Source organism: Rana temporaria, chromosome 12 (assembly GCF_905171775.1).
Source record: "Rana temporaria chromosome 12, aRanTem1.1, whole genome shotgun sequence".
Taxonomy (NCBI): Eukaryota; Metazoa; Chordata; class Amphibia; order Anura; family Ranidae; genus Rana; species Rana temporaria.
Window position 1 is genome coordinate 38,948,568 of NC_053500.1, and position 27,822 is coordinate 38,976,389.

Below are 27,822 nucleotides of genomic sequence, written 5' to 3' on the forward strand. Positions count from 1 at the left end.
GGAAAGAAAATCCACAAATCCACAATAAGTGTATTCCAGTGCCCCTGGAAGATGTCATTCTACTGACGAAACGGCGTAGGGAGGAACGGCGTGCTGACGTCATCACTGTTTGCCCGCGACTATCCGGAAGGAACGAGCGGATTATTCAAGCCGGCCGGCTTTTACATTTTAAATACACGCCTATGTACTACTTTGGACATGTGAGTGCATAAACTTTATTTTATCAATAAATCGCTTTGTTAGCAGTACTACTCTATGTTTGCCCTTCTTGTCTTCACTCCTGGGTTCAACGCACGAGTGCGTTCAGGCTAAGGATTATCCATTTTTTCCATCTGGTGTGGAAGAACCTAGCTGGGGAACGGAGGCTTTCAGATTCAGTGCTACATGAGATTTATTATTTGGTGTTCGGTAAGCAGAATATTTACTTGAGGTGGAGGTGCTTCAATCAGCTGTCATACACTTATTGTGGATTTTCTTTCCAACACAACTCGGTGCTTACATGAAGATTTGTTACGTTTAACCATCTTTTAGCTGACCACAGCTATATGGACTATATTTATTTCTGTGCACTATTTCACTTTGTAATTCTAGCACATAAGCACTTTTTTTCTTGTGGTTTGTACAATGTTTACCATATTATGTTGGTAATGATTTACACACACACATTATACTAGCAGCGCAGCATTAGTCTTCTTTACATTATGGATATCTATGCCTAACTGATTCTATGAATCAGTCGCATAGATAGAAACAGAGATACGACGGCGTATCAGGAGATACGCCGTCGTATCCCTTTTGTGAATCTGGCCCATAGTTAGTCTGGTTAAAAAAAGACACAAGTCCATCTAGTTCAACCAATAAAAAATTTTTTTTTCTTTTATACAATCCTATATACACAATCCTATACCCACAGTTGATACGGAGGAAGGCAAAAAATAAACCAGCAAAAAGTTATTTCCTGATCGCCCTGAGAGGCAATCGGATATTCCTTGGATCAACTTTACCTATAAATGTTAGTAACCAATTATATTATGTATATTTCGGAACAAATCCAGGCCTTTTTTTAGCAATCTACTGAGCTGGAGAGAAGCAGCTCTGGTGGGTGTGTTTTCCACATTTTCACAGCTCTTACTGTGAAGAAACCTTTCCATATTTGTAGATGAAATCTCTTTTCCTTTAGACATAATGAGTGCCCCCTTGTCCTCTGTGATGACCTTAAAGTGAATAACTCAACACCAAGTTCACTATATGGACCACTTATGTATTAATACATGTTGATCATATCCCCCCTTAATCTCCTCTTCTCAAGAGGAAAAAAAATCAGTTCCTCTAATATTTCCTCGTAGCTGAGTTTCTCCATGCCTCTAATCAGTTTATTTGCCCTTCTCTGCACTTTCTCCATTCCCCAATATCCTTTTTGAGAACTGGAGCCCAAAACTGAACTGAAAATTCCAGATGAGGTCTTACTAATGATTTGTACAGGGGCAAAATTATATATCTCTCTCTGCTGTCCATTCTTCTCTTAACCAGTTCCCGACCCCCGCATGTACATATACGTCCACAATATGGCACGTACAGGCACATGGGCGTACATGTACGTCCTTGCCTATTAGCGGGTGGGGGGTCCGATCGGGACCCCCCCCGCTACATGCGGAGGTCGGGTCCGCTCGGGGAGCGATCCGGGACCACGGCGCGGCTATTTGTTTATAGCCGCTCCGTCGCGATCGCTCCCCGGAGCTGAAGAACGGGGAGAGCCGTATGTAAACACGGCTTCCCCGTCCTTCACTATGGCGGCGCATCGATCGTGTCATCCCCTTTATAGGGAGACACAATCGATGACGTCATTCCTACAGCCACACCCCCCTACAGTTGTAAACACACACTAGGCGCACCCTAACTCCTACAGCGCCACCTGTGGTTAACTCCCAAACTGCAACTGTCATTTTCACAATAAAGAATGCAATTTAAATGCATTTTTTGCTGTGAAAATGACAATGGTCCCAAAAATGTGTCAAAATTGTCCGAAGTGTCCGCCATAATGTCGCAGTCACGAAAAAAATTGCTGATCGCCGCCATTAGTAGTAAAAAAAAAAAAAATTTATAAAAATGCAATAAAACTATCCCCTATTTTGTAAACGCTATAAATTTTGCGCAAACCAATCGATAAACGCTTATTGCGATTTTTTTTTTTACTAAAAATAGGTAGAAGAATACGTATCGGCCTAAACTGAGGAAACAAAATGTTTTTATATATGTTTTTGGGGGATATTTATTACAGCAAAAAGTAAAAAATATAGCATTTTTTCAAAATTGTCGCTCTATTTTTGTTTATAGCGCAAAAACTAAAAACCGCAGATGTGATCAAATACCACCAAAAGAAAGCTCTATTTGTGGGGAAAAAAGGACGCCAATTTTGTTTGGGAGCCACGTCGCACGACCGCGCAATTGTCTGTTAAAGCGAAGCAGTCCCGAACTGTAAAAACACCTTGGGTCTTTAGGCTGCATATTGGTCCGGGGCTTAACTGGTTACAAATACTTAAAATTAGGGTTGTCCCAATACCGATACTAGTATCAGTATCGGCACCGATACAGAGCATTTGCCCAAGTACTTGTACTCTGGCAAATGCTCCCGATGCTTCACCCGATACCTGGAAGACAGCGGTGATTGGTGCGTGGGGGAGTTTTAAGCGTCTCCCCCCGCGGCTTTTAGCTTCTTTAGTGAAATCTATACAGCGGTGATCAGTGCTTGTAACTCTCCCACACACGATCACCGCTGACTGTCACCGCATCCTTCTCCAGTCCCCCTCTGTGTCCCCCTCCATGCCCCCTCCGTTCTGCTGTCCCCCTACTTTCTTCCTCCTGTGATTACGATGTCTCAGTTTATGAATGGAGAGGAGCCGCTGTCTTCTCTCCATTCATTTTCAGTGCAGCTGAGGCTGCAGAGAAAGGGACTGGGGAATCTCTATCCTTGGTCTCTTTCTCTGTGTTAAGGGGGAGATATCAGGGGTCGGTTAAGACCCCTGATATCTCACCAAAGCCTCCCAATAGGGCTGATTAAAAAAAAAGTATTGTAATAAATAATAAAAAAAAATGTCAAAAATAACAAAAATAAAATAAAAACACACAGACACCATCCACCCCCTCCCCCCTAAAAAAAAGAAAGCATTGTAAAACAATAAAAAATGTTTTAAATATTATTTAAAAAAATGTAAATAATAATATAAAAAAAATGTAAATAATATAAAAAAAAAACATAGTCACGTGACAGTAAAAAAAAGTATCGGTTTTGGTGAGTACTTGAAAAAAAATATCAGTACTTGTACTCGGTCTTAAAAAAGTGGTACCAGGACAACCCTACTTAAAATACTGAAGCCATGACAGTCAGGCATCTAGCATTTTCAGAGTGATTGAGCAGCCAGAACAAAATTCCTTTTATGTTTCTTTCGGGAAAGTTTTCGAGGCATGATGTCCTTTCCTTACCAACGTAGAGCACCTACACACTCAATACACAGACACAAGACAAAGGTAAAATAGAAGGAAACTTACCATCCCATGAGAAAACCAAAACAGAACAAATAGCATTTCCTTCTGTATATTCCTCATGATTTCCTATGCCTTGTTGGTATAGTCCTCAGTGTTGGACCCCTTAGTCCCTCATTTTTTTTTATTTTTTATAGAGGTTCTTAAAAGTAATTCCAAATACCTGGATGAGTTAACAGAATAAAGCGTATGATGGCATCTTTCCAATCCCAGTACTGAATTGGTTGAAATAAGTCAATAGCTTGTGATGAACAGGAGGAGTACCTCTTGAGCTCTGTCTATAGTTTTGGTGAGTTTCTATTCTCACGGAGTCAAGCTTTTACATTTCCATTTCCTGCCCCTGTCCTCTATTGTCTATTATACCTTCATCCCTTCATGCGGTTCTTCCTACTGAACGCTGTGTTTGCCATTCAGAAAGCTTAGGTGTCGTTTCTCCTCCTCCCCGTCCCTGTGTGCAAGCATCTTCTGCTGCGTCCTAATCTCTCTATATTAATGTGTTCCCTGCCTTCAGCTTCATCACTAAACTCTGACTGCTGCTTATCTGAGCATGGCACTACTGAGCTGGGAAATGGAAGCGAAAGATCCTACTTTAATAGGCTATGCATGCTAAGAAATAGAAAAGCTCTTTCCACACATCTGAAAAATCCTTATGACCCTCATATATTAAGATTGCCCATCTTAACCACTTAAGCCCCGGACCATTTTTCTGGCCGAAGACCAGAGCACTTTTTGCAATTCGGCACTGCACCGCTTTAAAGGGGTTTTCCACCCATTTTTTACGTTTATTAAAAGTCAGCAGCTACAAAAAGTGTAGCTGCTGGCTTTTAATAAACTGACACTTACCTGCTCCACGTTCCAGCGACGCGCCGGCCGGGGCTCCGCTCCTCTCCCCCCCTCCCCGGCCGGCGTCTTCATTGTCACTGTGGGCACCCAGGCCGTGACAGCTTTCGGCTTCACGGCCGGGCACCCACTGCGCATGCGCGAGCGGCACTGCGCATGCGTGCGCGGCCCAGCGCTGCGCTGTTTGATTGGACAGGCGATCGCCTAGGACCTGTCACGTGTCATAGGCGATCGCCTACAGGGAGGGGCTGCCAAAAGGCGATATGACGTATCGCCTTTGCAGCCCCTCGGCGGAAGGAGGAAGTGGGACAGGAAGTCCCCTTCTCCTGAAGCCCCCACTCCCCCCCCCCCAAAAAAATTACATGCCAAATGTGGCATGTAAGGGGGAGAGGAGTGGGTTAAGCGGAGGTCACTTTTTAGGGTGGAACTCCTCTTTAAATGACAATTGCACGGTCGTTCGACGTGATTCCCAAACAAAATTTACGTCTTTTTTTCCCCCACAAATAGAGCTTTCTTTTGGTGGTATTTGATCAGCTCTGCAGTTTTTTTTTTTTGCGCTATAAACAATTTTGAAAAATATATTTTTACTTTTTGCTAAAATAAATATCCCCCCCCAAAAAAAAATATATATATATATAAAATCCTCAGTTTAGAGACCGATACGTATTCTTCTACATATTTTTGGTAAAAAAAAATCGCAATAAGTGTATATTGATTGGTTTACACAAAAGTTAAAGGGCCAGATTCATGTACATCCGCGGCGGCGTAACATATCGTCTTTACGTTACACCGCCGCAAGTTTTCTGCGCAAGTGCCTGATTCACCAAGCACTTGCGTGTAAACTTACGGCGGTGTAACGTAAAGCCGTCCGGTGCAAGCCCGCCTAATTCAAATGGGGCGTGTACCATTTAAATTAGGCGCGCTCCCGCGCCGAACGTTCTGCGCATGCTCTGTGCGAAAATTTCCCGCCGTGCTTTGCGCGAAATGACGTCGCCTCGACGTAATGTTTTAAACGGCGACGTGCGTTACGTCGTTTCGTTTTCCCGGACGTCTTACGCAAAAAAAAAAAATTTTAATTAGACGCGGGAACGACGGCCATACTTTAACATGGCTGGTCTAAATGTAAGCCATAAAAAAGCAGGCTTATGTTTGTGACGGGAAAAACCGACTAGCGACGACGTAACGAATGCGCGTACCTTCGTGGATCGCCGTAAAAGCTAATTTGCATACCCGACGCTGGAAAACGACGCAAACTCGACCCAGCGGCGGCCGAAGTATTGCATCCTAAGATCCGAAGGCGTACAAAGGCGTACGCCTGTCGGATCTTAGCCAAATGCCGTCGTATCTTGTTTGTGAATTACAAATTAAGATACGACGCGGCAAATTTGAAAGTACGCCGGAGTATCAGCAGATACTCCGGCGTACTTAGTCTGTGAATCTGGCCCATAGCGTCTACAAAATGGGGGATAGTTTTATGGCATTTATTATTATTATACAGGATTTATATAGCGCCAACAGTTTGCGCAGCGCTTTACATCAGTTAAGGCAGTACAGTCACAATACAATACAGGAGGGATCAGAGGACCCTGCTCATTAGAGCTTACAGTCTAGAAGAGAGGGTCAAGTGGAACAAAGGTAGTAACTGTGGGGGATGATCAGATGGACAAAAATGAAAATACAGTTGTTAGGTGTGGGTAAGATAGGCTTCTCTGAAGAGGAGGGTTTTCAGGGATCCTCTAAAACAGTGGTTCTCAACCTTTCTAGTGCCATGACCCCTTGATAACATTTTTCAAGTTGTGGGGACCCCTAACAGTAAAATTTTTGTAGGGTGGGTTGTCAGCACCCAAGACAAGTACCGTATTTATCGACGTAAACCGCGCACTTTTTTCCCCTGAAAATAGGGGGAAAATCACGGGTGCGCACTATACGCCGATGGCATACCTCGGAGGGGAAGGAAGGGGACGAGCGCCCGTCGGAAATCACCGAGCCGCCATCTCCTCTCGGCTGTCACGTCACACACGCACAGTCCCGCCATCGGCATTGGACCATCTCCTGTGAAGTAGGGGGACGAGCGCCTGCCGGAAATCACCGAGCTGTCATCTCCTCTCGGTTGTCACGTCACACACGCACAGTCCCGCCTCCGCCACCAGCATTGGACCAGTGTTCTGTTTATCACAGGAGATGGTCCAATGCCGATGGTGGAGGCGGGACTGTGCTTGTGTGACGTGACAACGGAGTGGAGAGGAGATGACGGCTCAGTGATTTCTGGCGGGCGCTCGTCCCCCTCCTTCCCCTCCGAGGTATGTGTGAGAGGTAAGTGTACTCCGTACACTAAGTTTTATTAGGTGGACGGCCAATCCTTTCCACTGGCCCAAATGAATTGTATAAATCAGCCAGTGTGTATTGCAGCATTGACACTGCTCTCTTGTAGAAATCTAGTCTCATTATTTGGGGACATCCCAGGCTCTGATTACTTTTCCTGAACCCCATTGCGATCCAGCATTATGCATGAGAGCTGCTGCTCTCCTAGCTTTGTCCCTCCCCTCCCATCTGTCAGGAAAGTCTGAGGGACACCCCAGAGACTGTTTTAGATTGCTTCAAAGTTGTTTATTAAAAAAAAAAAAAAAAAATTCCCTATTAAAATTGGGGTGCGTGTTATACGCCGATAAATACGGTAATTTGAGCCCCTAACCCACCGACATTTAGTGCTCCTCGGGCCCCTTCCACTCCTACAGTATTAAAACCCCTAATTGTACATTTTAGGATGTACTACTCTTTCTTTTTGTTCTCCTTTCTTTCCCTTTTATCTCTCTCTATCCTAATTTCTTGTATCCCCCCCCCCCCCATCAATCTCTCTAGCCTTCTTTCTTGTTCCCTTATTCTTTCCCTTTTTCTTTGTTCCTCCCACTCTTTTCCTCTTCCTTCCATGTATTCTCCCTTTTTTCCTTCTCTTACTCCTTGGTAGGGGGGAAATGGCATGAGTGGTATTGCTGGGGGTCATCTGCTGATCTGAGAACTGTAGTGGGGACTTTGAAAGGCAACTCTAATCACAGGTAGTGTTACTCATTGTGTCTCCAGCTCTGTGGTGTCTCGTAGCAGTGACACCTATGCGGAAAAAGGGAGATAGGGTCTCCTCCAGCCCCTCCCATTTCACATTCCTCACCAGTCAGCTGACCTCTAGTCTCTGCCCCCCAGCCATGCCGTGAATGGAATAGGCGACTGTGAAGAGGCCGAGTGGGCGGCTGCAGGAACAGCCCAGGATTTGGTGACCCCTGGCAAATAGTAATTTGACCCCCTGAGGGGTCCCGACCCCCAGGTTGAGAACCACTGCTCTAAAAGCTAATAGAGAAGGAGAAAGATGTACAGATTGGGGTAAGGAGTTCCATAGGCTTGGAGAGGCTCTGGCGAAGTCCTGGAGACGAGCATGGGAGGAGGTGATGAAGTGATGAGGAGGTGATGAAAGAGCATTTTTATTAATATTTTTTTTTTTACTGGTAATGGCGGCAATTAGAGATTTTTATTGTAACTGCGACATCATGGCGGACACATCGGACACTTTTGACGCCATTTTTGGACCATTGTCATTGATACAGCGATCAGTGCTCTAAAAATGCACTGATTACTGTAAAAATCATGAGAACTGAGATTTCCTTTAGTTGAACTATCAAACGTGTGTCCATTCTAGAGCTGGTAACATTGAGGATATTCAGTATATTAAAAGCTGCTGGCTTTTAATAAACTGAGACTTACCTGCTCCACGTTCCAGCGACACGCTGGCCGGCGATCAGCAATTTTTTTCGTGACCGCGACATAATGGCGGACACATTGGACAATTTTGACACATTTTTGGGACAATTGTCATTTTCACAGCAAAAAATGCTATAAAAATGCATTGTTTACTGTGAAAATGACCATTGCAGTTTGGGAGTTAACCACAAGGGGGCGCTGAAGGGGTTAAGTGTGACCTCATATGTGTTTCTAACTGTAGGGGGGCGGGGCTGGACGTGTGACATCATTGATCGTGTTTCCCTATATCAGGGAACACACGATCAATGACAGCGCCACTGTGAAGAACGGGGAAGCTGTGGTTACACACAGCTCTACTCGTTCTTCAGCTCCGGGGACCGATCGCGGGACTCCAGCAGCGATCGGGTCTGCGGGCCCCGCGGCCGCGGTCACGGAGCTTCGTACCGGGTCGCGGACCCCCTTCCGCAGGCGCGTGCCCGCGACCCACGGCTGGGCACTCAAAGAGGACCTACAGGTACGTGCTTGTGCCTAGTCGTGCCATTCTGCCGACGTATATGTGCAGGAGGCGGTCCTTAAGTGGTTAAAGATAAGTGATATAAATATATAAAACACCTCCAATACAAAACCGTGAACAACCAACCAGACAGTGACCCACAAACAACAAATAACTATATACAATAGAAGGGAAGTACCGAAATCTTAAACGTAGCCAAGCCAGGGTCATTCACAGGAGATCAGCAGATGGGGGGCAAGGAACAGGGACAGGGAGAAGGTGGACAGGATCAGGCTGCAGGGATGCAAGGTAACAGGAGGGACAGGATCAGAATCAGGATCAGATGCCCAGGGTAACAGGATCAGGTACACAGGTTACAGGTTCACAGGTAGCAGGTACGGATCAGGGCACAAGGAAGATACCAGGGCAAGTGTGTGAATGCTTGCCGGGTATAAGTACACACACCTGCAATCAGCCTCAGGTGATGCGTGATTGCAGGGGATGATGTTGGCTCCATACAGCCAGGAGACGCCCACTGGTGGACATTGGTACTGCGGCCCAAGGATCTAATGCCGCGTACACACGATCGGATTTTCCGTCGGAAAAACCTTGGATGTTTTTTCCGATGGAATTCTGCTCAAGCTTGGCTTGCATACACACGGTCACATAAAAGTACTTTCGACCGTCAAGAATGTGGTGATGTACAACACTACGACGAGCCGAGAAAACTAAGTTCAATGCTTCCGAGCATGCGTTGAATTGTTTCTGAGCATGCGTCAGAATTTTGCACGTCGGAATTGCTACAGACGATCGGATTTTCCGATAGGAATTTTTTCTGTTGGAAAATTTGTGAACCAGCTCTCAATCTTTTGTTGGTGGAAATTCCGACAGCAAAAGTCTGATGGAGCATACACACTGTCGGAATTTCTGTTCAAAATCTCACATCGGACTTTTGCTGTCGGAATTTCCCATCGTGTGTACGGGGCATTACAGTGCCACCAGCAAGTTAAAACTTTTCATGACAGCTCCAGACTGTTAGGAGACACCTGCTGGTGGACACCAGTACTGCGACCCACAGGACCGACAGTGCCACCAACAGGTGAAACCTTTCCTGACAGCTGCATTGTACCGTTCAAGGGTCAGGTTTTACTCTCTAAAACATTAAAAGGTACTTGAAAAAGGTGGTCCAAAGTGACAGAAATCACTCCCTCCCTGCTTAATTAGTGACCTTTGAACAGTCACATTGCAGCATCAATAAAATGTATGGGTATTTGTTGCCTATCTATCAGCTTTAAACATTTCCTGATAACACAGTAGGACCAGAATAGCAGACCTGTATAGCAGCTTATTAAACCTGACATTTTCTAGGCTGGTTGATTTGTAAATATTTTTAGGTTGGCATATGCTCCTGTGGGTTGACCAGCCTCATTCAGCCCTGGTTTAGCACAACAGCCTACACATTTTCTGCAACCTGGCCCATTATTAAACTGCCATTCGAAGCAGTGCTAATTTTATGCCACTAAACATTGTTAGCAATTGGGATTTACAGGTGAAACCCGAAAAATTTGAATATCGTGCAAAAGTTCATTTATTTCACTAATGCAACTTAACCTCCCTGGCGGTATGATTATTTCAGATTTTAGGTGCTGAAAGCGGTATCATTATTTGCAAGGAAATTTGGCATTTTAAATTGTAGGCCTGTAATTCTTAGGAATAACTCACTTAAATCTGTCCAAACAAGAGTCTAGTAGGCATACCAGGTATGACATTTTTTTAAAAACAAAATCATAAATTATAATATAGGAAATAATTATAAATAATTATAACAAATAATAATATAATTATAATAACAATTATTCAATAATGTAATCAAATCAAAATCACTGAAATTTGCTCAGTTGCAGAATTGTCGCTGTCATTACTTTTATTTTTTTATGACGAATTTCCCCACAAATCGCTATCGCACAATTCTGCAAGTGATTATCATTTATTATCGCTGTTTTCTAGCTGCTCTAAAACCATTTTTGACATAAAGGGACACTTTTGGTTGCTATGGACAATCTACAGTTTGCAGGCAGAAAGAACAGTTTTTATTATATAAAAGAACATGTAGGACACTGGGCAGACCACTAGGGACAAGGGGGGTGTGTATTTTTTACATACAGTACTGTAATCTATAAGATTACAGTATACTGTATGTAAGGTGTTTGTTTACCTTTTTAAACTTGGCGCCGTTCTCGGCCCCCGTGCGTCGTAACGTCGCAGGGAACGGAGATCGGCGGCACACAGAGGCACTGTGTGAATCGAGTGAGCACCCGCTCGCTCACACAGCGCGGTGGCATTGCTGGATCCAGGGACAAGGTAAGTAAACACTGCCTGTGGATTCAGCAGGGCGAGCCCGAGTCTGACTCGGGGTTACCGATCGCAGCAAAAAAATGTAACCCCAAATCAAAAAAGAACAACATTTTTTAAAAAAAAGTTTTTTTCTTAGTTTCGGTTATAAATTGTTGTTTTCTCATTCACTGGCGGGCACTGATGAGGGGCACTGATGGGCACTGATGAGTTGGCACTGATAAGGTGGCACTGATATGTAGAATTTGATGGGCACTGATATGCAGCACTGATGGGCACTGATAGGCGGCACTGATGGGCACTGATAGGCGGCACTGACAGGTGGCACTGATTGATACTGATTGGCACCGACAGGTGGCACTGATGGGCAGCACTGATGAGTTACTGACAGGTTTTACTGCTAGGCACTGATTGGCACAGTGATGGGCACTGACTGGCACTGAGGTGGGCACTAATTAGCAGTGATATGGGCACTGATTGGCACTGTGATGGGTACTGTCAGACTTTTTTTTTATGTGGCACTGACTGGCAGCTTATGGGCAGCTGATGTGCACATCTGATGGGGCTGTGCTGATAATCAATGTGCTGATTATCAGCACACCACACTCGCGATCGCCACGCCACGCGATCGTTGAGCGCCCCCCATGCATCCTACTGGCTCCTGATCGCAACCATTGACTGGTACCTGCTGGAAACAGCACGGCGACAGTGCTGGGGTGCCGAATGAGCGTTCTATCAGCACATAAATTCAATACTAAATTTGTGTATACAGTGTATATGACAGAAAACAGCTAAAGCCCACCACTGTGCTGCCACAGAGACAGCACAGTGGAACCTAAGGGGTTATTCCTCTGCATTGTGTAAAAAGGCTGTTTGACCCCATCTTCTCTGATCCACCCCTTCTTTTACTGTCCCCAATCCATCTCCTGATAGAACAGAGACTTGGGGGCACTGTGCACATGCTCAGTTTGGTGTGTATTGCTAGGGTGTTTTTTCATTTTCTTCGGAGAGTACAGCACAGGGCCAATCAGCACTGTCCAGACAGAGGGTGAGGGGTGCTGCAGCCTTATAGGACAGTCAGAGCAGAACGAAAACTCCTCCTAGAAACTTTAACCATACACTGATAGAATTATCAAGACTGTTCTAACTGCTGATGAGAAGAGGTATTTAGCAGTTTATATTTACTAAAACTATTGCATTTCTGTGTACTGTTGGATACCAGATATAGTGAATGAAAGGTCCGGGGTTTAGTGGGCAATTGCCTACACCCCTCTCAAGTTCCTAAGAGCCCCCACATGCAGTTCCACCAAACCTCCAGACCACCCTCTGGCTGTCCTATACCAATCGTATGAACCAGCAGACCTCATAATAAAGAATTAATACATTGTCTGGGATTTACAATGAGCACAATGATTTAAAGCGGACCTTTTGTTATTTTTTTTATCTTTCCATCTATTAAATCTTCTGCCTTTGTTGTTTTAACTTTGGATAGTAAATACCTTATATAGCCTACTTTATGAATTTTTGTCTGGTCATTAGCCTAGGCTTATGACATTGTGCACAGCTCTCTTTCTCTCACTCTCGTGAGAGTTTGCCAGGAAGGGGGGTGGGATGAGTCATAAGTGGGCCAATGAGAGCTGCAGATGTGCCTCTGTCATGTACCTGGGTGTATTTAAACCGGTATCTTCCTGGACCCACAGCTGCAGTTTTACTGGTTGTGCCACTGAGGAGCTCTGGAGTTATGGCAATGTCCTCTCAGTTTAAAGCATTACCTTGGACCCACTGGCCCTATCTGCTGCCAGCTGTGGATAATCTACAATCAATGCAGCCCATAAATAGCAGTACTTCCTGTCTCTCAGTGCCTGGGTGTTGATATAAGCTTTGTGACGCTGATTGCTGTGTGTGAACTTCTGCCTGAATTCCCGACTAGTCTCTCTAGCCTGATGATTTTGTACTTCAACACCAGTTTGTGTATGACCTCTGCCTGCCTGACCACCCTCTGGATTTCGATCGTGTACCGCTTTGCCTGATCCGTTGCCGACCTGACCTGTTTTCTCCTGAATCCTCAGCACACAAGCTCCTACCTACCACCGGTACCTTACAGCCTCTGTGTGTCTGTGTTAATCCAGGAAGTGAACAGGCAGCAGCTTCAGCTGCCCACAGTTAAAATGGCTGCAGCCAGACTCAGTGGAGGGAGATTTCTGCAGCATATTTGTCAAGTACAGAATCGCAGTATATATAAAATAATATGTAAAGTCGTTGGTGGGAAGCTCCAGAATGGTGAAGATGTTTTTATTACACATTATGTGAGCAGACTGCAGTTCCTCTTTAACCACTTGCCGCCCGCCTTATGCAAAAAGACGTTGGCAAAGTGGTTTCAATATCCTGAGTGGACGTTACAGCGATCGTTGTTGCAGGGTGTCAGTCTGACACCCCGCAACACCGATCTAGGTAAAGAGTCTCTGACGGAGACTCTTTACAACGTGATCAGTCGTGTCCAATCACGGCTGATCACGATGTAAACAGGAAAAGCCGGTAATCGGCTTTTGCTCACTCGCGAGTAGAGGAGAGCCGATCGACTGCTCCTCTGACAGGGGGGGTTTGTGCTGATCGATTATCACCACAGACCCCCCCCCCCCGAGGATGCCCACAGTGGACCACCAGGGATGCCACTAGACCACCAGGGATGCAAAACACAGGTATGCCACCCTAGACCACCAGGGATGACAAAAATAATGGATGCCAATCAGTGCCCGCAATGGATGCCAATCAGTGCCCACAATGAGCATCACTGATTGGCAGGCATTGTTTGGCACTGATTGGCATCCATTAGTACAACACATACGTTAGTGCCACCTATCAGTGCCCATCTATGCCCATCCGTGCCGCCTATCCGTGCCTATCCGTGCCCATCCGTGCCCATCTGTGCCGCCTATCCGTGCCCATCCGTGCCACCTATCCGTGCCCATCAGTGCCGCATATTAGTGTCCAATATCAGTGCCCATCAATGCCACCACATCAGTGCCACCTCATCGGTGCCCATCAGTGCCCGTCAGTGCAGTACCACCAGTGCCCATCAGTGAAGAAGAAAACATACTTATTTATAATGTTTTATAACAGAAACAAAAAAAAAACTTTTTTTTTTTTTCAAAATTTTCGGTAATTTTTTAATTTTTTTTGCAGAAAATAAAAATCACAGAGGTGATCAAATACCACCAAAAGAAAGCTTTATTTGTGGATACAAAATTATAAAAATTTAGTTTGGGTACAGTGTAGCACGACCGCGCAATTGTTATTCAAAGTGCAACAGCACTGAAAGCTGAAAATTGGTCTGGGCGGGAAGGTGTATAAGTGCCCTGTATGGAAGGGGTTAAATACGTTCTGCTTGAAGAAGCCAATTCTGCACTTTGCATATATTAGCAAAGGGCTTTTTGGTTCCTTCTAATCCCCCTACCCATAATCTGACCGATTGTTCTGCCTATTAAAATCAAAGAAAACGCCACGGGAACTACAAAATTCTGTAATATGGTATGTGATTAGCTATATAGCTAACTTTGCTTGTTCTTTTTTTGGAAACACTGTTTCTAAGGAAATGTGACGTGCAATAAAGGTTTCGGGCCTGCAGTAGGAAATGCAGCCTGTCTATGACAATGTCCTGCTTCTGGGGAGCAAAACAACTAACCATTACAAACACTGGGGTAGATTCAGGTAGGGAGCGCACTGCTGCGGCGGTGCAGCGTACTGTTTTTACGCTACGCCTCTGTAAATTACTGGAGCTACGTTTCATTCACGAAGCATTTGCTCCGTAATTTGCGGCGGCATTTCGTAAAAGGGGCCGGCGTAAGCGCGCGTAATTTAAATGATCCCGTAGGGGGCGTGGATCATTTAAATTAGGCGCGTTCCCGTGCCGAACGTACTGCGCATGCTCCGTCGGGAAAATTTCCCGACGTGCATTGCGGTAAATGACGTCGCAAGGACGTCATTTGCTTCGACGTGAACGTAAATGGCGTCCAGCGCCATTCACGATTCCCTTACGCAAACAACGTAAATTTCGAAAATCGCGACGCGGGAACGACGTGTATACTTACCATTGGCTGCGCCTCCTAATAGCAGGAGCAGCCTTACGACGAAAGCGACAAACGCAAACGACGTAAAACACGACCGCCTGGCGTGCGTACATTTGTGAATCGGCGTGAGTATGCAATTTGCATACTCTACGCTGACAACTACGGGAACGCCACCTAGCGGCCAGCGGCAGAATGCAGCCTAAGATACGACGGCATAAGAGCCTTATGCCAGTGGTATCTTAGGCTACAGTCGGCGTATCGAGCTTTCTGAATACAGAAAGTCGATACGCCGGCGCTACTTAGCAATTATGCTGCATATCTATGGATACGCAGGCGTAATTGCTTCCTGAATCTACCCCAATGTACTTGTATTCAGCAACTGCTCATCCCCCAGCCACACAGAAAAAAACACACCCATTTTTTTTTTTTTTTCATAAAATCTAATTTCTTCATCAATTTAGGCCAATATGTATTCTGCTACATGTTTTTGGTAAAAATAAAAAATAAATCACAATAAGCATATATTGATTGTTTTGCGAAAAATTTAATGCGTCTAAAAACTATGGTGCGTTTATATACTGACATTTTTGTTTTTATGCAAGTTATGGCAGCGATCAACGACTTATATAAGGACAGCAATACTGCGGCGGCCAATTGGACACTAACTGACACTTTTGACACTTTGTGGGAACCAATGACACTAATATGGTGATGCTATATATGCACTGTCACTGTACTAATGACACTGGCTGGGTAGGGGTTAAACATATAGGGCGATCAAAGAGTTAGCTGTGTGCCTAGCCAGTGTTTATGTGTACTGTGTGAGGTGCTTTTACTAAAGGAAGTGATGGGTTATATTCCCTGCTTTGCAGGGACACAACATCCATCACCTTCCCACTGTCAGAACGAAGTCCTGCTTTGTTTATATAGGCAGAGCTTCATTCGGTGTCTCTGCCCGACGATCAACGGGTGCAGCAGACATGCAGTGTCCGACATCCACAGATCGGCTTTTGCTGTGAGTATTAAAGGCAAAGGCAGTCCGCTGGACTTTGAATCTATGTAGGGAAGACAGGGCTGCAGAGATATAAGTACAACTTATGTAGGAGGATTTATTGAATCTCTCTTTATCAACTGAGGCCAGTCACTTCACTGGACATATGTAAGGGTTTAGAACCACTTAAATTTTTTCAGTACTTCTCTTTTGCCACAAGGTGATCTAAAAGACTATGAATATTATGAATGAATGGGTGTCATGGCCCTAAAAAGGTGTCACCAAGACAACCTTCATTCATGGTGTATTGAAGCAGAGAATGGCACTGACGTCATATGTCTATACTACTCTCTGCATTTGCAGAGGACTGCCCAGGGCTGGATAAAAGGCAAGAAGGTAGAAGACCCAGAACGTCACGGGAGAAGACCCAGAACGTCACGGGAGAAGACCCAGGACGTCACGGGAGAAGACCCAGAACGTCACGGGAGAAGACCCATGACATCACGTGAGAAGACCCAGAACGTCACGTGAGAAGACCCAGAACGTCACGGGAGAAGACCCAGTATATCACCGGAGAAGACTCAGTATGTCACGGGAGAAGACCCAGAAGACATCTGAAGACAATAAGCATGAAAAATAAAACACAAGTGGGAGGCCCATTGGGGACTGAGGGTTGGTAATTCTGGGAGTATGGCTGACACCCCTGGGTGGGAGGCCCATTGGGGACTGAGGGTTGTAGTGGTGGGAGTATGGCAGACACCCCTGGGTGGGAAGCCCATTTGGAACTGAGGGTTGGTAGTGGTGGGAGTATGGCTGACACCCCTGGTTGGGTTTTAAATAATAAAGTGAGGATAAGTATGACAACCTCATTCCTGACAGGTTGTCTTCAATATGATGTTGATGAACCAGCTTTATTCATTATTTTTTTATTCTTCGCATTCTGTATCATACCATTTACGCAAACTGAAGGATAAACAATAAAGGGAACAATTAAAAATGCATTCTTACATACATATTACCAAGAACGTCACGTTAGAAGACCCAGAACGTCACATGAGAAGACCCAGAACGTCACGTGAGCAGCCAGAAGACATCTGAAGACAATGAGTATGAAAAATAAAACACAGTTGGGAGGCCCATTGTGGACTGAGGGTTGGTAGTGGTGGGAGTATGGCTGACACCCCTGGGTAGGATCCCATTGGGGACTGAGGGTTGGTAGTGTTGGAAGTATGGCTGACACCCCTGGGTGGGATCCCATTGGGGACTGAGGGTTGGTAGTGGTGGGAGTATGGCTGACACCCCTGTGTTGGAGGCCCATTGGGGACTGAGGGTTGGTAGTGGTGGGAGTATGGCTGACACCCCTGGGTTGGAGGCCCATTGGGGACTGAGGGTTGGTAGTGGTGGGAGTATAGCTGACACCCCTGGGTTGGAGGCCCATTGGGGACTGAGGGTTGGTAGTGGTGGGAGTATGGCTGACACCCCTGGGTGGGAGGCTCATTGGCGACTGAGGTTTGGTAATGTTGGGAGTATGGCTGACACCCCTGGGTTGGAGGCCCATTGGGGACTGAGGGTTGGTAGTGGTGGGAGTATGGCTGACACCCCTGGGTGGGAGGCTCATTGGCGACTGAGGTTTGGTAATGTTGGGAGTATGGCTGACACCCCTGGGTTGGAGGCCCATTGGGGACTGAGGGTTGGTAGTGGTGGGAGTATGGCTGACACCCCTGTGTTGGAGGTCCATTGGGGACTGGGGGTTGGTAGTGGTGGGAGTATGGCTGACACCCCTGGGTGGGATCCCATTGGGGACTGAGGGTTGGTAGTGGTGGGAGTATGGCTGACACCCCTGTGTTGGAGGTCCATTGGGGACTGAGGGTTGGTAGTGGTGGGAGTATGGCTGACACCCCTGTGTTGGGGGTCCATTGGGGACTGGGGGTTGGTAGTGGTGGGAGTATGGCTGACACCCCTGGGTTGGAGGCTCATTGGGGACTGAGGGTTGGTAGTGGTGGGAGTATGGCTGACACCCCTGGGTTGGAGGCTCATTGGTGACTGAGCGTTGGTAGTGATAGGAGTATGGCTGACACCCCTGGGTTGGAGGCCCATTGGGGACTGAGGGATGGTAGTGGTGGGAGTATGGCTGACACCCCTGGGTGGGATCCCATTGGGGACTGAGGGTTGGTAGTGGTGGGAGTATGGCTGACACCCCTGGGTGGGATCCCATTGGGGACTGAGGGTTGGTAGTGGTGGAAGTATGGCTGACACCCCTGGTTGGGTTTTAAATAATAAAGCGAGAATAAGTACGACAACCTCATTCCTGACAGGTTGTCTTCAATATGATGTTGATGAACCAGCTGTATTCATTATTCTTTTGTTCTTCACATTTTGTATCATACCATTTACGCAAACTGAAGGGGAAACAATAAAGGGAACAATTAAAATTGCATGCATTCTCTCATTAAATGCCTGAGTGGGCTATTCATTTCCATTGAGAATTGACAAAATTTCATAATACTCTTCCCCTTTTACATCCTTTAGTCATTGTGTCCCTGAAGAATAACGGAAAGCTGAATTATTAATTTAGTTGCCGAGTGGCTGACAAGGTAATCTTCACAATAAATTGTATTCTTTATAGTTTTAGGGAGGATTACAGTGAATGGGAGCAGACAACATCAAGAAATTCAATTGTATGTTCATGGCATGCCCCCTATGATAGACCCAAGGGAGTAGCATGACCCTAAGGATATTGGTATTTTCTACCAGATCACATGAGACATCTTCATAGCCTGGACATTCTAGAATCCTGAAATGATTGCTTGTCGATATCTAGACATCTTCATGGAATTAAAGTCTTTATACCATCTCAGCACTTATAATTTGCTGCCATTTCATTCTTACTGGAACTCGTGCATGCCAAGGATCTCATTCACTTTGGAAAGTGACAAAACATTTTCTCGATATTGCAATTCGCCAGCAGGATAACGGTTTGATAATGGACAAACAGATTGCAAGGAATCATTTTTTCAAGAGACAATTTTCATCCTGTTCCTCTGAAGAAAGGTTTACCATATAGGCAATGTATCCACACTAGGAGAATTCTGAGTAGGGATGAACATTTTGGGCCAGATTCTCAGAAGAGTTACGACGGTGTATCTCAGGAAACACCGTCGTATCTCTGTTTCTGAGCCCGGGTATCTATGCGAGTGATTCCTAGAATAATTTTCGCATAGATACGGCCAAGATCCGACAGGTGTAAGTCACTTCTTAGATGTAATGCGACGCCGGCCGCTAGGTGGCGTTTACGTTCAGTTCTCATTTGACTATGCAAATGAGCCTGATACGCCGATTCCCGAACGAATTTGCGTTGCGTAGTCGTCGTTTACATTGTTTCCGTAAGCGTAAGGTTACCCCTGCTATATGAGGGGTAACCTTACGCCAGTCCGCCATATGCCATGTTAAGTATGGCGTCGGGTCAGCGTCGTCTTTTTCCGTCGGTTACGTAGTTTTACTAAGTCGTCCGCGAATACGACTTTACGTCAATGACGCTCACATCGGCGTCATTGACGTTTTCCGTCGTGAGCTGGAGCATGCGCACTGGGCTATTTTTACGCCAGGTGCATTCACAGTTCGATCGGCGCGGGGGCGCGCTTAATTTGAATACAAGCCGTCCCCTTTGAATTACGCGCTCATACGCCGGGCCATTTACACTACGCCGCCGCAAATTACGGATCAAGTGTTTGGGAAATATGGCACTTGCTCCAGTAAGTTGCGGTGGCGTGGTGTAAATGGCTTACACTACGCCAACGCAGAATCTTAGAGAATCTGGCCCTTTGAGAATAGGGTTCTTAAGTTGAACACTTTTTTTTAGCCAAGGGTTGTCCTAGGCAATTGTTGAATGAAGCTGCCAAAAGGGTTAGGACCAGGGCTTTTTTTCAGCTGGAACACCTCTGGCTCAGGCTTTCTGCCTACCACTTACACCTGTAAACACAGAAGTCGCCTACTACCGTGGAGGTACTAGGGCCGGCTGGGTGCCTCAACTTAATACAGCAACAAAAGTAAGATATGTGGACCATGGTGGAGCTTTTAAGGAAGGGGGGGTTGCATGGATAGGTCAGAGCTGAAGATGGGTGAAAGTGGGATGCAGAAGTAAGCTGCTGTGGAAGAAGGCTGAACTCTGCACTCTCTTTGTAGTGCCCCCCAAACTCTACACTCTGTATGTAATGCACTCCTGGTGTTTAATGCCCCTTAAAGAGGAAGTAAACCCTGATGGGTTTTACTTCCTCTTTATTTCCGTGCAAAGGTAAAGCATAATGGGCCATTATGTATCACTTACCTTAAACCCGAAGCCTGCGATGTGACCGCTGTCCCCTGTTCCACGAAGCGTCCATCTTCCTTCCGTGTATCGCGGCTCCGGCGCTGTGATTGGCCGGAGTTGCGATGACATCACTCCCGCCAGTCACGGCACGCTTTCCTTTAGAAACGTCACGATCGCTGTTTCTAAAGTGCTCATACGCCGTAGACATCGGCGCCCAAATCTTTTGTAAATATCTTCTAAACCGTGGAGGTTTAGGAGATATTTTGAGCACCTACAGGTAAGCCCTTATCTAGGCTTACCTGTAGGTAAAAGTGGTTGTTTCACTGTTAGTGAAATTTAACCACACTAACTCACTATGTAATGAGGTTTGGAGGGTGTGTGTGTGGGGATGAGGGGGGGGGGGGGGCGTGATTGAGTTCCTGCACCTATTTTCTAAGAAGAAAAAACTATGGTTAGGAGACAAGATAGGTAATCTGCCATCCTGACCATATGGTTGTCATCCTTACCTGTTCGTCACGGTCAAGGTATAAAGACTTTAATTCCATGAAGATGTCTGGATATCGACAAGCAATCATTTTGGGATTCTAGAATCTCCAGCACTGGTGTCACAGGAGGTACAGTGATGTGGAAGGCCAGATAATGTGCAAGATATCACCATTCGTTGCTCATCCTTGGAGAATGACCATCACTCTAGCAGATTATCACTAGACCCAAAATTTCTCCAATTGAGTTGTAGGAAATAACCACAAAACAACACACACATGCTAATATCCAAACTACCACCACTCAAAGTGTACAGGCTTGTAATAAACCTTGCTCCTGACACCTCCAGTCAGTACATTCTGCTTTTAAACTTTCACAAACCACATTGAGCAGCCACAGGTTAACTAAGCCATTCAATATAACTTGGGGGGCTTTTCACAAACTGTGTGAATGTCTCAGCATTCACACAACAAACGCAAATAATCCCCATTATGTTTATTTCTTATTACCATCAGCTCCATCTAGTGGGCATAATTTGGTATATTCCTGTAATAATTCAATCAGGAAAATATTGCATTATGGCCACTAGATGGAGCTGACAATCACTGTAAATAAAACTATTAGCTATATTGTAGGAGTTCTTTGTGATGCCTGTGGTGAATGGCAGTGTCCAAACGCCAATTTGTAAAAATAAACAGTAATTTGTCAAAATCTGCAATTCATGATGGTTTAAAGAAAACAGGAATGATGCAGGTTGCTCATTCTGCCAGGTTCGACATTTCGTCAGAACACCTGCTGTGCTAATGTCAACACAGCATGCTGCCACTGTCTGTGTGCCCACTGGAGTCTCTATTTTGTGGTATTCTCATTTACGCATTGAGTTTGGGGATTAGATCAGGTCTGGGGAGAGCAGAAACTGTGCTGAATAAGTATTGATGCAAATGCCAAGTCACTGCTTGTTTTTTAAATGGCATTTTGCATAAGCAGCTGGTAAAATTAGCGGTTGTTTGTGTTTGAACTGATCCCTGGGAGACTATTCATGAATATTGCTGTTATTTGTGACCCCATCATTATTAGCCTCTCGTTAAAAAAAACTGTTTTTAAAACCCAAAGTTAACTTTTTTTGTGCATGTTCACTCCAACAATTACCTTCCCTTATAGCAACTATGAGAGAATTACATTTCAACCTAATTAAATCTTTTTTTTATTCTTAAAGATAAATAATGTTTTGCTTGAAAAGACACTGGCTGATGTAATTTTCTGATAGCGTTGAGCCAAATGTTCCTGGGTTCTATTCAAGCATGGTTTAGTATAGATAAATAAGACCCCTTTCACACTGAGGAGTTTTTCAGGCAGTACAGCGCTAAAAATAGCGCTGCTATACCGCCTGAAAAACTCCTGCACTGCATACTCAATGTTAAAGCCGGAGGGCTTTCACACTGAGGCGATGCGCTGGCGGGAGAGAAAAAAAATCTCCTGCCAGCAGCATCTTTGGACCGGTGAGAGGAGCGGCATGTATACCGCTCCTTTACTGCTCCTTCCCATATAAAACAATGGGAAACCGCGGCAATACCGCCCGCAATGCGCCTCTGCAGAGGCGCATTGCGGGCGGTATTAACCCTTTATCGGCCGCTAGCGGGGGTTAATACCGCACCGCTATCGGCCGAATCCCGCGGCAAATCCGATGGTATAGCGCCTCTACTTTTAGCGGCGCTATACCGCCACCGCGGCTCCCGCCCCAGTGTGAAAGGATCTGAATCCCATAAAAGTCAATGAAAGCCACATGTTTAACCACTTCCAGACCTTAGGTGTTTTTCAGATTTGGTGTTTGCAAGACTAAAACAGTTTTTTCTTATAGAAAATTACTTAAAACCCCCAAACATTATATATTTTTTTTCTAACACCCTAGAGAATAAAATGGCAGTCATTGCAATACTTTGTCACACCGTATTTGCGCAGCTGTCTTACAAGCGCACTTTTTTTGTAAAAAATTCACTTTTTTTAATTCAAAAATAAGACAACAATAAATTTGGCCCAATTTTTTTATATATTGTGAAAGATAATGTTACGCCGAGTAAAATGATACCCAACATGTCACGCTTAAAAATTGCGCCCGCTCGTGGCATGGCGTCAAACTTTTACCCTTAAAAATCTCGATAGGCGATGTTTAAAAAATTCTAGAGGTTGCATTTTTTGAGCTATAGAGTAGCTCTAGGGCTAGAATTATTGCTCTCGCTCCAACGATCGCGGCGATACCTCACTTGTGTGATTTGAACACCGTTTTCATATGCGGGCGCTACTCGCGTATGCGTTCGCTTCTGCGCGCAAGCTCGTCGGGACGGGGCGCTTTAAAAAATTTTTTTTTTGTTTTCTTATTTATTTTATTACTTTTTACACTGAAAAAAAAAATGTATCACTTTTATTCCTATTACAAGGAATGTAAACATCCCTTGTAATAGAAAAAAGTATGACAGGTCCTCTTAAATATGAGATCTGGGGTCAAAAAGACCTCAGATCTCATATTTGGACTTAAATGCAAAAAAAAAAAAAAAAAAAAATAATGTGGAAAGGTCATTTTTTCAAATGACAAAAAAAAAAATTTGTCTCTTTAAGAGGCTGGGCGGGACTGACGTTTTGACGTCACTTCCGCCCAGCAGAGCTATGGGGACGGGCGAAAGAGATTTTTCCTTCAGTCTCGTCCCCAGTCACCAGCCGAACGGTCCCGATCTCTTCCGCCGCTACCGACGGCTCCGGTAAGCGGCGGAGGGCGCGGGAGAGCGGCGGGAGGGGGGGCCCCTCTCCCGCCACCGATAACTGCGATCTCGCGGCGAATCCGCCGCGGAGACCGCCGTTATCGTTTACCAGACCGCGCACACTAAAGATTGATACCTCGGTTGTGGCAGCAGCTGCTGCCGTTACCGAGATATCAATCTTTAAAAAATGGACGTACATCGTCGTGCGCAGGTCTGGAAGTGGTTAAAAAGAGTTTTCCTAGTTTTCTGTGCTAATAGGCAATTCCATTCAGCTATACTAGACCCTTATTGTAGATGAGGGTTTGATATAGATGTTAATAGGGGACCCTCACACAAAAATAAAAAGTAAACTATGGGAAAGTAGAACAATGGCGGGACTATAGCGGTGCATGCAAAAACCAGCAAAGGAAGATAGAACAAATAATATAAATTTTAATGATTTATTAAAAAACAGAGTAACGTCAGGTTGTAAGGCATATCATAGACCTCACAGGAGCCCACTACACAACTCAACAACCTGATCAAGAGTACAAAGTTAAAAGGTTCCCATAACAGACATCAGTACTGTAACAGAGATCGCAACCCGGTTGGTAAACCCTATATATTTCGCCCGGTCAGGCTTCTTCAGGGGTGGTTGAGATCAGAGTTTGGATTCTGATAATGACATACAGAGAAAGAAAGTTAACGATTTATACATAGAAACATTAGATATACATAAACAATAAATAAAGTCGCTCTGTCAGTGTATATCACATAATGCCCACCTGCTGGTCCGTAGTGGGAGTAAAAAGACAACAGGGTGCGTGTATACCCTGGTTCCATCACATGCCTGAAAAATCAGGCCGGATGAGCACAAGTTGACAGCCACAAGGATAACCTAGGCAGGAAAAAATGAGGAGCCGCTGCAGATGGAATTCACACAAGCCCCAACCATCGGAGAGGCAAGGGGCGGCACCCAGAGACAGAGTGGCCAACTGTGGAGAAGAGTAGTGATATCAGTATCTATTATAGAATACTTAATAAAAATATTTATAGAAAGTAAGTTTCTGTCAGTGTCTCTCTCTCCCCCCTGATCGCTGGCTCCCCGCCCTCTCCATCGGCGATCTGGCCCCTCCCGGCTCTTGGACATTGGTCTTCCTCTGTGCCTATGGGCTGCTCCGCTGCACGGCGGTGCCCCTCCCCCGGCGCGCTGTGATTGGCCGACCACTCGGCCGTCCACGCCTCCCAACCCAGGGGTTGCTGGGGATTGTAGGCCTCTTGTCCAGCGTTAGTGTGGGCGCCTGCGCACTGACACTATGTGTCCGCTCACGCCCGACCGCGCCCCCTCTGACGCACGGACGTGTGGGAGGGGTTGAGGGGTATATCAGGACTCTGTCCTGCTGTGGAGCGTCAGTGTGCCTTACACTCCTGTGGAGCTAACTCGTGCTGCTGAGATTGATTGACCAGGTATCCTTTCTACCATGCCTAAAAGCTGCCTACTATACAAGCCTGTCTCCTCTGTTTGTTCAAACAACTTCTTATGCTCCTTATTAAGTGTCTCCTTCTCTGTTCTAAAAAATTATCATTTATAATCTTTTGGCTTGCTGCTATTTTTTAACAAACTCTCTCTCTATGAGTGGATCTTTTTATCCTATTATGGAACAGCTGTATGCTGAAGATCACTATAATCGCTACATCTATATTTATATACAGAAGTAAACTATCTGTTTCATTTCTTTTTTCTTTTTCTCTGGTTTTTTTTTTTTTCTTTCTTTTTTGCCTTTTTCCTAATTTTCTCTTTTTTTCTATTTTTTGACATAATATTTGGATCAGCTTGTTATAGATCTGATAAGCCTCCTGTCTCAAGCTAGGCGTATGCCTCCACAGATGCTATACCTGTTTATTTAAGCACTGTGAGTGTACATTTCATTCATTACTTTCTATAAATATTTTTATTAAGTATTCTATAATAGATACTGATATCACTACTCTTCTCCACAGTTGGCCACTCTGTCTCTGGGTGCCACCCCTTGCCTCTCCGATGGTTGGGGCTTGTGTGAATTCCATCTGCAGCGGCTCCTCATTTTTTCCTGCCTAGGTTATCCTTGTGGCTGTCAACTTGTGCTCATCCGGCCTGATTTTTCAGGCATGGAACCAGGGTATACACGCACCCTGTTGTCTTTTTGTCTTTTTACTCCCACTACGGACCAGCAGGTGGGCATTATGTGATATACACTGACAGAGCGACTTTATTTATTGTTTATGTATATCTAATGTTTCTATGTATAAATCGTTAACTTTCTTTCTCTGTATGTCATTATCAGAATCCAAACTCTGATCTCAACCACCCCTGAAGAAGCCTGACCGGGCGAAATATATAGGGTTTACCAACCGGGTTGCGATCTCTGTTACAGTACTGATGTCTGTTATGGGAACCTTTTAACTTTGTACTCTTGATCAGGTTGTTGAGTTGTGTAGTGGGCTCCTGTGAGGTCTATGATATGCCTTACAACTAGGGGTGCAACGGATCGTCATTGATCCGTGATCCGAACCGAAAAAGATTGATCCGAACCGCACACACGTGATCCGAGGATTGTTTTCTAAAAAAAAATAATAATAATAATTTGCGCATTTTCAGTCCACACACAGCGTGGTCATGGCGAACAGAGGAGCTTGAATGCCCCGTGTCATTTAAATCCCCTGTATGGGAGCATTCTGGCTTCCCTGCCAAATATAATGATGAAGGAAAGAGGTTAGTGGATAAAACCGTGACGGTGTGTAGGCACTGTGGCACAAGAATGCCATATGACAGTGGGAACACATCAAGTATTGTCACTAGGGGTGCAACTGATCCGTACGGATCAGCACCTTCGGGTCGGGACACACGGTGATCCACGGGCCTCCCGGTTCATAGGAAAGGCCGCGGCTTCGGCCTAGCTATCGAAGCGGCGGCCATCGAGGTCCACCCGGCGCGGGGGATGCAGGCTGCTCCTCGGAAGTTTGTGGGCACTTGAGCTCAATATGTCATTGACTCCTAACAGCCCAGCGATGAGCTCCATGCTGCACCTTGAGGAATCCACACGGGGAGCCGCTGCCGCCACCACACCAGGCGTCCTGCTGCTTGCCAGAGAAGAGAGAGGAGGCGATCGGGGGGATCTGTATGGACTGAGCACGTAGAGGGGATTTTCACTAGACACTCAGCCCGCCGATCAATGACACTAAAGGGATCTGATGATTGGGATAGTTCAGGTCACAGTAGGGAACTGGTGACACCACTTTCGTACATGGGGCTGCGACTTCCACTTGGCTGCACATATAAGTATTGCGAGATGCAGTTATTTCAACACAAAACAGAGCTTATACGCTTAAATACAGTATTTGTAAATCTGACGGACTGTTTAAATGTGAAAATCAGAGGTGTTCTGTCACATTAGCAATAAACAGTCCGTCGGATTTCCAAACACTGTATTTAAAGCGGTGGTTCACCCATAAAAACGACTTCCCCCTATTACACTGCCCCCCCGCATTACAATACGAATATGCCATTAATTTTTTTTTGGCTGCTGTACATACCTGGGTACAGCTATTCACCCGTGTCCTCCGGGTTGCGAGTCCCGCGGGAGTGGGCGTTCCTACCATGGCGATGATTGACGTTTTGACTAAAAAACTAGCTCCCCCCGTCGCGTAAGCAGCGTCACGATTGGCGGAAGGAGCCGAACGGCGAGTCGGCGCTATACTGCGCCTGCGCATCGCAGTTCGGCTCCTTTCGCCAGTCGTGACGCGGCTTACGTGACGGGGGGGAGCTCATTTTTTAGTCAAAACGTCAATCATCGCCATGGTAGGAACGCCCACTCCCGCGGGACTCGCAACCCGGAGGACACGGGTGAATAGCTGTACCCAGGTATGTACAGCAGCCAAAAAATAATTAATGGCATATTCGTATTGTAATGCGGGGGGGCAGTGTAATAGGGGGAAGTCGTTTTTATGGGTGAACCACCGCTTTAAGCACATAAGCTCCGTTTTATGTTGAGAATAACTGTGAAATCGAAAACTCTGGTGGGTGTAACAAGATTTTTTTTTTTTCGCTGATCCGAAAATGATCCGATCCGTGACTCCTGATCCGAGGATCGATCCGATCCGTGAGTTTTTTGATCCGTTGCACCCCTACTTACAACCTGACGTTACTCTGTTTTTTAATAAATCATTAAAATTTATATTATTTGTTCTATCTTCCTTTGCTGGTTTTTGCATGCACCGCTATAGTCCCGCCA

The 27,822-nt window shown here is 45.5% G+C and overlaps 1 protein-coding gene across 2 annotated transcripts in view; it reads right to left on the bottom strand.

The window, feature by feature from the left end:
• Window positions 1-4,086, bottom strand: part of LOC120918305 (vasoactive intestinal polypeptide receptor-like) — a 140,336-nt gene extending 136,250 nt beyond the window's left edge. Inside the window, exon 1 of one of the 2 annotated variants that reach the window (XM_040329821.1) lies at window positions 3,547-4,086. In XM_040329821.1, coding sequence (XP_040185755.1) covers window positions 3,547-3,603 — 57 coding nt within the window. In that variant the 5' untranslated portion in view covers window positions 3,604-4,086. The remainder of the gene's footprint in view (window positions 1-3,546) is intronic. The other variant, XM_040329820.1, reaches the window with a different exon arrangement.
• Window positions 4,087-27,822: the final 23,736 nt, after the last annotated feature.